Genomic DNA, 12037 nt, shown 5'->3' on the forward strand with positions numbered 1-12037 from the left:
ATTTTGGCAAACAGCTTTGGAGAATTTTATGTTTCCCCATTGAAACAGATAGGAGCTGCACTTGAATGCCCAAGAGATGTTTCAAAGATGGCCGCCGAGTGAAATGACTTGTCTTAAAGGGACTTTGGTTATACTTTGCTCGTAGTGTGCACTCTTAAATTCTGCGCACATTTTTTTTGTCAAATTCCTTTTTTTTTTTTTTTTTAAAATGGGTCGCTGCTTAATGTCCACGGGAAAATGTGGGTCCCATGGCCAAAATTGAGAACCACTGATCTAAAGTACAATACGAGCTTTTGCAAGTGCAGTGTCAAGCCACTTATTGGGATATCCAGTTAACTTGAAATATGCATATAAGATCTGAGCTTTACTCTATATGGAATTACCTTTGTGCCAATAAAAATTAATGTAACTTTTCAAAAAAAAAAAAAAAAGAATTAAAATATAAATTGAAACTAAATAAAATGCCTTTTAAACTTAAAAAAAAAAAAAAAATTCACAGGCAAAATATTTGACTTTGTTTTTAATGCACTGCATGTTTTGCTAACTGTCTTCTCCTCTTTCTTTCACTGATCTGTTCTTACAAATGCGTTTCCACAGTTTTCATTTATGCTTCTGAAGTTTTCGTTTACGATCCCTGAGTTTTCGTTCGCTATTCTGGCACAAATCTCTCGCGGGGGCGGGGCTAGCAGTGGTGTGTTCTCATTGGCTGCTGAGTTTTTGATTGACAGCTTGTTTACATGTGCGCATGTGAGCGTCTGTAAGCGGCTTCCCATTTAGTGATATAAAGATAGGAGTTTTGTTTTTGAATTTTATCTGTATTTATCTGCTGCTATTACTTTGTCGGCATAAGCTTTTAGGAGCACGAGAGATCAAACGCTAGAGAAAATGAAACTCTTGAGGTTTAATTGTATATTAAAGTGTATAATATAGACTACTGAAAATATTGCATAATGTCCAAAGTTTTCGAAGAATATTTGTTTATTTCTGTTGATTCTTCTCTGTTGTTGGGTCTGATTAGGTTGTGTGAAAGAAAGTTAGCAAAACATGCAGTGTATTAAAAAACCAAGTCAAACATTTTGCCTGCTTTTTTCAGTTTTAAAGACATTTTATTCCGTTTTAATTTATATTTTCATTACTTTCTTGAAACATTACGTTCAATTTTATTGGCACAAAAATAATTCCATACTACCCCCAAAATCCTCTCTCTTAGAACAGATCCAAGTCTTAAAAACACATTTTTAGGAGGTTGGGTGAGCAATCTTAGCATGAAAGAGGCTATTCTTTTTGGCATCTTTTCTACAAAAAAGAAGAGACAGTTTGTTCATCAATAATTGATATGCAACTATCCAGAAACTTAATATTGGTGGTACAGTACCCACCTGATGTGTGAGTTTTAATAGGTCTTAAATGATTTATATTCAAAACAAATGCTTCTTCACACTATTCAGTTAATTTAATGAAAATATTTAGACCATTTTAGTCTCGATATAATTCATTCAGTGTGTGGTTATCAATCTCTTTGTTGGCATTGACTTTTTTGGCTCTACGCACCTGAAGAAGCAGTGTGATTTTTACCTAGTTGGAGCGCAACAATTTCTTTGAAAGGATTTTTGGCTTTTCTTTGATACACTGCCCCTGTTTCAGGTTTATCAATGAGACTTTAATGTAATAGTATTCCTGCGCTCGGATGCATAGTTTTCTGTCATTGTTAGTTGAGCCACTGACACAGCTTACCCCGAGGCATCTCTTTATTCCACAGCTGTCATTTTATAAGAAAATCTTAATTTAGTAATTTATCTTTAGTCTAGAGATTTACATGGTTGTAAACATCTGACATGCACAAAACAGATTTTAGCATAAATAATGTGCACAGTTTGGTAGATTATGTGGCGGCGCATCTTACCCACTGGCACATCTTACCCCACTCTGTCTCCTGATGAAGACGGATGTTAGTGACAAATATTGCGAAATATAATCTTTTGTGTTCCGCAGAAGAAAGAAACGGAATGATATGAGGGTGAGTAAATGATGATAGCATTGTAATTTTTATGTACATTTAAGAATATTATATTGAAATAAATATATTACACAGTTCATATTCATATCAAAACTCATCTACAGTAAATCTACATAAATATCTTTACATTTCAGTGTATTCACTATCACACGAAAAGAGACAAAGATCAAAACATGAAAATAAATTAAATATAGCGGGAACAACTTTTTTTCTTTTTTCTTTTCTTTTTTTTTTTATACATATTTTGCTCTTTTTAAGTCATTAGGTTTAACTCAGACATTCAGCATGTATGTGGGCAAATAAATAAAATACCTTTAAAATTGCTCATAACCTTCACATGAGCACCCTTTGGTTCATCAGAAAGACATCAGTCCACTGTTTTATCAGTTATCAGCACCTGTGAATGTTGTCAGTATGTTTTCTGGATTGTGCGTCAATCACGTTTAAATGAATTCCAATATGTGTCTCATCATGGGTCTGATTGCTGCCTCCGCTGTATCCGTGTAATTTCCCAGCGTTCGAAAGAACAGGCGTGGAGACGCGCCAAAAGATACTATGTAACATTTTCCTGAACTCCCGTCGCATTAAACAATACAAGACTGGGTTTAAACAACTATTTGTGTGAGCGAGACACACAGTCACGGGGAAAACGTAAGTATGCACGGTATAGTATGATTTGTCCCAGTGCACCGCGTTGAGTTTCACCAGCACTCCCCACAGCGTGATCGCATGGTTCGGCATCCAGCAAATGAAGAAAGAGAGCACCACCACCGTTACAGACTTTGCCACTTTAGATCGTCTTCTTTGGCGGTCATTAACGCCCCTCTTTCGGATGAACCTCAGAAGTAGAAGATAACACACTGAGAGAATGAACATGGGCAGGATGAACGCGATGACAATTTTCTGAAGGTGATACAAAGCTAGCCAATCGTGGCCATCTGGGAACTTGAGGAGACAGAGTTTTTCACCTGCCACAACTGTGACTGTGGAGAAAATGGAAGTTGGAGCTGTTGCCACAGTCGCCAGGATCCACAACACAGCGCAGATCCACTTCACAGACACGGACTTCGTTCGGGAAGGGATCTTTAGGGCAGATGCGACAGACCAGTAGCGCGTGATGCTCATCGCGGTGAGAAAGAAGACGCTGGCGTACATGTTCATCACAGTGACCGATAGAATGATCTTGCACATCGCGTTACCAAACGGCCAGCTGAAGTCCAACGCCGTGTCTACCGCCCAGAAAGGCAACGTCAGAACGAACTGAAAGTCGGTGACAGCTAAATTGATGACAAAGAAATTAATGATGGATTTCTTTCGTCCTTGTCTGATCTTCATCAGGAAAAACACCAGAAGATTTCCCACCAGACCCACGGCGCACACCGCGGAGTAAACCACCGAGATGATGATCCGCAGGACGAGGCTGCCGTCGGCCGTCACATCGATGTCTTCCAGGCTGCTGAACTTGTGTTGATCTGTTAAATTTCTGTTGAAAGTTCCCCATCCGCTGTGGTTGAGAATGAGAATGTCCCCCATTGTTTCCGAAAGAGACTCTCCAACAGGTGCTTGGTGGACAGGGCTGTCTGCAGATCGCATATCAGTCAGTCTGACATTGTTTCACGCAAAACAAATACGAATATATATCTGCAACGGATTCCCATACGTGTAAGAGCCGCAGTGTACCTGACGCCAAGAGTTTTATGCAGACGCGCGCGGGAAGCGCCCGCCTGTGGAGCGCGCGCACTGGACAGCACCGCTGACTGACTTACGGCCGTACACTTGACGTCATGTCATGATAACGCATTTGAAAAATATTTGAGGGTGAGGATGACTAAATAACACAAGATGGCACTGAAATGAAGTACCCACACTATAAAAAATGCTGAGTTAAAAACAACCCAAGTTGGGTTGAAAATGGACAAACCCAGCGGTTGGGTTAAATGTTTGCCCAACCTGCTGGGTAGTTTTATTTAACTCAAGTATTGTTTAAAAATTATTGCGTTGCTTGCTTAAAATGAACCCACTGGCGTTTATTAATCTGTTTAATAAATGAACATTTATTAATAAGTTTAATGAATAATAATTAAACAATAAACATTTATTAAATTGCTTATTAATAAATGTTCACCTTTTGATTATTATTGTTGCCTCTATGATTATGTGTCTGATTTTTTAATTTCCAACCTATTTTGGGTTCATTTTAAGCCAGACATATAGTCATTAAACAATAGAACTGTCCAGCATGTTGGGCAAACATTTAACCCAATCGCTGGGTTTGTCCATTTTTAACCCAACCTTTTTTTATTGGGTTGTTTTGATCCAGCGGTTGGGTTAAATGTTTGACCCAACCTGCTGGGTAGTTTAACTTCACTTCAACATTTAACTAATTTCCAACCTATTTTGGGTTCATTTTAAGTCAAGTCAAGTCAAGTCAAGTCAAGTCACCTTTATTCATATAGCGCTTTTTACAATGTAGATTGTGTCAAAGCAGCTTTACATTGATAACTGGTACATTGTTTGGCTGCACAGCAGCTCTTAAAGAATAGTGTCAATGCAGGCAGATCAAAGCACTGTTGAATATCAAATGTCAAGTCAAGTGTCCCCAACTAAGCAAGCCAGAGGCGACAGCGGCAAGGAACCCAAACTCCATCAGGTGACATCAGGTGGCAGACAAGTGGCAAATTGGTGTTAAAATGGAGAAAAAAACCTTGGGAGAAACCAGGCTTAGTCGGGGTGCCAGTTCTCCTCTGGCCAACAGTGCTTTGTTACAATTCAGGTTGCTATCATAAGTCCAATAGGATCGCAACATTAAAAGTATTTATTTCAGTTCCATCCAATTGAGGATCGTATTCATCACGCCGGTATGGACGGTTGTTGAGGAACTGTGTCGTGGCCAAATAGTCATTTTTAAACAATAGTTGGGGTAAATAAAACTACCCAGCAGGTTGGTCAAACATTTAACCCAACCGCTGGGTCAAAACAACCCAATCACTGGGTTTGTCCATATTTAACCCAACTTGGGTTGTTTTTAACCCAGCATTTATGTGGTATGCATCATAATGCAACGTCAAAACATTTAATTCTAGTTCTCTATTATGTTCATGTATTTTGTTATGATAATGCTAATAGATCATACTACTCCTAGAGTCAGTAAATACTTATCATATATCACCTTGCAATCTACAATGCTGGGAACGACTTCATAAATTGACATGAAATATGTTTGGTTGCTATTGTGTCCACTAGAGGGGGCACTTGATGGACACTCGGATACATCAGCAGCTCAGTTTGTTACTTTCTAAGTTGGTTTTCAGCCTTTCAGTTCATGAGCTACAATGTTAAATGTAATGGTGGAGGAATCGACTGACTTGCACAATACATAAAGACACATTTATTAGTATAACACAACAATGGACAGTAAATTAGTAGGTGTTAAAGGGATAATTCACCCAAAAATGTAAATTCTCACTGATTCTTGAGATAAGGGACAAAACATGTTTTAGAAGTTAGTTTTTATTATTTAATAATACATTATTTTTAAACTGATATATTTGTAGACAAGGGTCTCAGCTAATGAACCATGTAATGGAACAGTTTTTTCTGAAAATGTTTTTTTTTTCTTTTTCTTTTTTTTTTTCTAAAAATGTACATTTATTCACTTCGGAACTTAATTTGTGTCAGTTCCATCAGATGCATTAAAAAGCATGATATTTTAATTTGATCCATCCAACAACAGTGCAAAGTTTTCAATTATGCAATAATGGTGTTCAGTAAAGGAGCTAAGTGAAAAAATAAATTCTCTCTACATTTTTTTCTTGGATTAGGATTATTATGAACAATCCAGTTCCTAAAATCCAAAATTCCTTAATTCTCTAACCTCCTTTTAAATATTAAACATATACTGTATAACCAATGTTTTTAGGTAAATCAGACATGATATCATGTAGTTCAGTTAATGTTTAAATATTTACATGTTGACAAATACTGACAGAGTTGACAAATACTGACATGTTGACAAATACTGACAGTGTTGACAAATACTGACATGTTGACAAATACTGACAGAGTTGACAAATACTTACATGTTGACAAATACTGACAGAGTTGACAAATACTGACATGTTGACAAATACTGACGTGCTGACAAACACTGATGGAGTTGACAAATACTGACATGTTGACAAATACTGACAGAGTTGACAAATACTTACATGTTGACAAATACTGACAGAGTTGACAAATACTGACATGTTGACAAATACTGACGTGCTGACAAACACTGACGGAGTTGACAAATACTGACATGTTGACAAATACTGACGGAGTTGACAAATACTTACATGTTGACAAATACTGACAGAGTTGACAAATACTGACATGTTGACAAATACTGACAGAGCTGACAAACACTGACATGTTGACAAATACTGACAGAGTTGACAAATACTGACATGTTGACAAATACTGACGGTGTTGACAAATACTGACATGTTGACAAATACTGACGGAGTTGACAAATACTGACATGTTGACAAATACTGACGGTGTTGACAAATACTGACATGTTGACAAATACTGACAGTGTTGACAAATACTGACATGTTGACAAATACTGACGGAGTTGACAAATACTGATGGTGTTGACAAATACTGACATGTTGACAAATACTGACGGAGTTGACAAATACTTACATGTTGACAAACACTGACGGAGTTGACAAATACTGACATGTTGACAAATACTGACAGAGCTGACAAATACTGACATGTTGACAAATACTGACGGTGTTGACAAATACTGACATGTTGACAAATACTGACGGTGTTGACAAATACTGACATGTTGACAAATACTGACGGAGTTGACAAATACTGACATGTTGACAAATACTGACGGTGTTGACAAATACTGACATGTTGACAAATACTGACAGTGTTGACAAATACTGACATGTTGACAAATACTGACAGTGTTGACAAATACTGACATGTTGACAAATACTGACGGAGTTGACAAATACTTACATGTTGACAAATACTGACGGAGTTGACAAATACTGACATGTTGACAAATACTGACAGAGTTGACAAATACTTACAGAGTTGACAAATACTTACATGTTGACAAATACTGACATGTTGACAAATACTGACGGAGTTGACAAATACTGACATGTTGACAAATACTGACGGTGTTGACAAATACTGACGGAGTTGACAAATACTGACATGTTGACAAATACTGACAGTGTTGACAAATACTGACATGTTGACAAATACTGACGGTGTTGACAAATACTGACGGAGTTGACAAATACTGACATGTTGACAAATACTGACAGTGTTGACAAATACTGACATGTTGACAAATACTGACGGTGTTGACAAATACTGACATGTTGACAAATACTGACGGTGTTGACAAATACTGACATGTTGACAAATACTGACGGTGTTGACAAATACTGACATGTTGACAAATACTGACATGTTGACAAGTACTGACGGTGTTGACAAATACTGACATGTTGACAAATACTGACGGAGTTGACAAATACTTACATGTTGACAGATACTGACGGAGTTGACAAATACTGACATGTTGACAAATACTGACGGTGTTGACAAATACTGACATGTTGACAAATACTGACGGAGTTGACAAATACTGACATGTTGACAGATACTGATGGAGTTGACAAATACTGACTTGTTGACAAATACTGACGGAGTTGACAAATACTGACATGTTGACAGATACTGATGGAGTTGACAAATACTGACATTTTGACAAATACTGACGGTATTGACAAATACTGACGGAGTTGAGAAATACTGACAATGTTGACAAAAACTGACATGTTGACAAAGATCCAGCTGGGGCCAAATATACAGTATATGTAAATAGAATCATGAAACAACATTAGAAGAAATCCCCATAAGCAAAAAACATTAAATCACATTATGTAGAGTTTTTGAGAGCACTCGTCAACCATCAGACATAAAACCTGACGGAATTGACTTCTGATGGAGTTGACAAAACTGAATATTTTTCCACCTTAACCACGTGTTGTACAGTGAAGCAATTTTGTTTTTTTCTCAGTTGTAGCTGCCTTAATAAACATAACAAAAATGGCAAGATTTTTCCCACAACTATTTATAGAAACTATTACACCGGGATGACGGAGTTGACTTGTTAAAGCTCTGACTGCAGAGACTTGTTTATATAAAACATAAAAAAACTTCCAGGACTATGTGTCCTACTGTGAGATCAACAATGAGCAGGAAATAGTAAGTGCTCCTCAGAGTTGAAGATGACCATGACATTGCCTGATTTATTCAGAATTATAATAAATCCTGACGGAGTTGACACCAAGTGAGAACACAACTTTGATAGGCATATTTTTTATGGAAAATCTAATTCAAGACTTACTTTTTGTATTATTTGATATATTACAGATCTCTGCCTTTCAATTTAAATGTATATTTTTGAATTTGTTGCATTTTAAACACTTTGTTTAGCAATTTTACATTATAGTTTCTGTAAAAAGTTGTGGGAAAAATCTTGGCATTTTTGTTATGGCAAAATTACATGTGTTTCCAAATATAGAGCATGTATTTAAACAATACTAACAAAATTATTTAAAAATAAAAGCAACGAGCATCCAGATTTCCGTTAGATGTTATTGGCATTATTAATAATGGTCTCTCAACTCAGCTAAGAAGTAAAAGGAATTGAACAGAATGCAGGTCGAATTTTATAACTGCAATGACAAATGATAAAAACGATCGTCACAAACAGCGACGCAACACTCCGACTTATGTGTTCATAAACCAATAAAACTGCACATAGACGAACGCGATATGTGTGAATGTTCCTTTACTCCTAATGTATGCAGTGACACATGGTTAAGTACTGTTTAGATGCTGAGATGAGAGTCCTTTCAGTATAATCACGGGATGCGCCGAACAAAGGACTAGAATGGGTTCAGTTTGACACACTGAACACAAAGAAGCCCTCCTACTAGAGGGCGGAACTTTTACAAAGTTTAACTGAAGCACAGTTCGCTGCTCGTCTGTGAGCGGCATCAGTAACTGCAGTCGTCCCAGCTGAATTAACGGAGTCCAAAATCGCCCATGCACCGGATTCACAGACTTTATCATGCTGCATTATTTGCTTCGGACTGATGATGACCATTGCAGATCTCTGGCATAATAAATGCAGTAGCGATCTTTTGTGTGATGGGTCCAAACTACCGATGCATTAGGCTGAGAGAAAAGTTGCTATTCAAACCATCTCCATTTAAATGGACTGTAGATGCACCAGGAGTGATCTGTCTTCTCCTCTGTGCAGTTTGACATGATGGTTCAGCTGGACTGCGGCATTAAAGTTTTGGGACCAGCAAGTTTTTCTCTGTACTTTGTGATAACAGCTGGGCTTCTGTCCGTGCTCGAGAGCACAACATCGAGCGGATATAATCAAGACACAGGTGAGTAAGTTGAGCTTGTGTCTCATTACAGTCCCACGCCGTGATTTTCAGCATTTTTTGTCTCATTGTCAGTTGATGCGCGCGCGTGTGCACAATAGAGGTTGAATAGGCTGCAGTGCCCACAAAAAGTATTTTGGACACGTATTTATTAATTTATTTATTAAAGTGGCTTTTATTTTAGAGAAGGATAGCACAAGCACACTTTGCAATTTAAAATATTTCATAAAAAGTTTGCTTGGCTTATTTTAAAGCAACATATAGGTCTATGCTGTTTATTAAAGGTACACTATGTAACATTTTGTTCAAAATTATCATCATTCCTTATTCCAAAACGTGTTTTTGTGTCTTACCCTGATTCACTAGCCTATTACAAGTGTTTAGCCTATATTTTAGACATGTCGAGATGGTTTTCATGGGAAACTGATAGAGAAAAGTTGCTCTGGTGTCATGAGAAATCGAGCTTGTAATAAAACAAGAATCAACATTGGCTTGGCTTTTCGGAGAACTGAGGGATTTGAAATGTTGTAAAAGCAACATGGAGACCATGACTATTAACGGGTAAAGCTACAGTAACGTCTTAAGCCCGGGATAAACTGCACGATTTTAGCAATCCTACAAGATCATTACAAATCACACTGTGCGACATGGATCTATTAAACTTGGGTACGACATGCATGTAGACTGTACGATGATGACACCTGTTGACTTGTAGGCTACGATGCAAGTTTATATAGAAGAATAAAACGTCATCAGCATGCGCTACTGGTAAACAAAACACTATGTTGAATCACACCTTGGCAGTAGTAGTTTTTATGTGTGCTGAAAAAAAAGGAAGCAGCGAAAGAAGAAGGGAAAAGAGCTTGAGGTAAGCTGTTTTAAGTTTTAGCGCCATGTCGCATTGATTTCATGTCGCATTTTTGTTGGCTGGTCAGTAGACGTAGGTCGTAGCAGCAAACACACTGTGCGTAGATCATGCTGAATTTCTGACACTGTCAGAAAATGATTGTAGGCTATCTTTGGTCGCAAGACAGGAAAACGGCCAACTTTGAACCTCTCTCACTGTACAACATAGGACCACCGATTAAGAGCCACGATCACAGAAATCGCCACGATTGTTTCACGATGGCAATCTTTCGTCTGGGACAGCCAAAAATCGTGAGTGTATCCCGGGCTTTAGTCAGTTTGAGATGCATCTAGACTGGTTATATCTCTTAAGCCTAGTAGTGAATGTTTTATGAGCAGTAGGATAACTATTCATTTCCGCAGTCGCGCAGAGCCGAAGCACAGCCAAAACAATGTTCTTCTGCAAAATGCATGCAGTTTCGTTTTTAACTGCTAGAGAGCTAAAAGTTAGGGTTAGTGTTGTGGTTGTCAAATGTAAGTTGGAGTGGAACATGTTAATGTGATGAAGTACACACCTGTGGTTATTTTCCTAGGACACCTGAGTGAACTTGCACGGAACTGACTTCACACATCCACTAAAATCACTGCGACGCCAGTTGATTAAGAGTAAAACGGTTTAGAAATGTGAAGTAGTTCTGGAAACCTAGAGATGCCACTTTTTATGTTTTGTCATCTAATGCATTGACATTCATACATGTTAAGCATTTTTAAGTGCAAAATAATTTTGGGATCATGTTACTTCTGACACTATCAACCTTCAATAAGCGTAAAGGCCCGTTCACAGCAAGAACAATAACTAAATTAGCGTCCACATGTTCTGTTTATTATAAGCACTGCAGTTTTTTCATTTGCCACTTTAAATGCTTGCTCTTTAAAGCAGGATGGATTCTGATTGGCTGTCAATGTTTTTATTGTTCATCAGCTAGAAAAAAATCATTCTGAAAGTGATTCCAACTATATCGTTTCCTGGTTGTGGTGTGGACTCTGCTATTCTTTTATATTTAGAACAATTTTTATAACTAGTTATTGTCCTTGTTTGGCCCAGGTTTATGACTTTAAGCTCTTACCAAATACCACTCTACCCCTGTCCTGTTCCCAGAGTTCTGTTTATATAGACCATAATTCGTGATGACACATAATACATGATGTTGTTTTATTTTTTCTACTGGCGCAATGATGTCATCTTTGATTGGGTTATTTGTTGAGAATTTTGGGCCACATTGGTATGGTAGCTATCCACCATGCTGCCATGTAATAAGATACTGGATATAATAATAATAATAAGTATTTGGAACTGCCTGTAATAAAATAATAATGCCTGTAATAAAAATAATTTGTAGCTGTTTCCCTCTGCTTCCACAATCATGTAGGACAAAGTAACAGGGCTGCCAATGAACAGAGTCGAGTCATATAACAAAGACTGTTTACTGTCTTTACAGAATCTCCAGAGAAATGAAGGAATATGAATGCAGTCATGAGAAGATATTTTAGTCTTTACTATGCCACAGAATTGCTATAAATCCTTCTGTAAGCATTATTCTGGTCTGTTGTATAGAATGACAGATATCTGCTTGCTGTTATTATGATAATTCTGGGATTTGTTTAATGAATTATTAAATGTACAATTCAA

General features: G+C 37.4%; 2 protein-coding genes across 4 annotated transcripts in view; one reads left to right on the forward strand and one right to left on the reverse strand.

Moving 5' to 3' along the window:
- Nucleotides 1–2131: 2131 nt before the first annotated feature.
- On the reverse strand, nt 2132–3783 carry rxfp3.3a2 (relaxin family peptide receptor 3.3a2). The gene has a single exon (XM_051901481.1). It carries the CDS (start codon nt 3608–3610, stop codon nt 2408–2410), a length of 1203 nt encoding a protein of 400 aa, XP_051757441.1. The 5' UTR covers nt 3611–3783; the 3' UTR covers nt 2132–2407.
- Nucleotides 3784–9094: 5311 nt separating this feature from the next.
- LOC127516138 (A disintegrin and metalloproteinase with thrombospondin motifs 7) overlaps nt 9095–12037 on the forward strand; it is an 83218-nt gene continuing 80275 nt past the window's right edge. For all 3 annotated transcript variants that reach the window (XR_007930938.1, XM_051900483.1, XM_051900486.1), the window contains exon 1: nt 9095–9504. Coding sequence is in view for 2 of the 3 variants with exons in the window: in XM_051900483.1 (XP_051756443.1) it covers nt 9375–9504 (130 nt within the window). In the remaining variant the exon portion in view is untranslated. The remainder of the gene's footprint in view (nt 9505–12037) is intronic.

Source organism: Ctenopharyngodon idella, chromosome 7, assembly GCF_019924925.1.
Source record: "Ctenopharyngodon idella isolate HZGC_01 chromosome 7, HZGC01, whole genome shotgun sequence".
Taxonomy (NCBI): domain Eukaryota; kingdom Metazoa; phylum Chordata; class Actinopteri; order Cypriniformes; family Xenocyprididae; genus Ctenopharyngodon; species Ctenopharyngodon idella.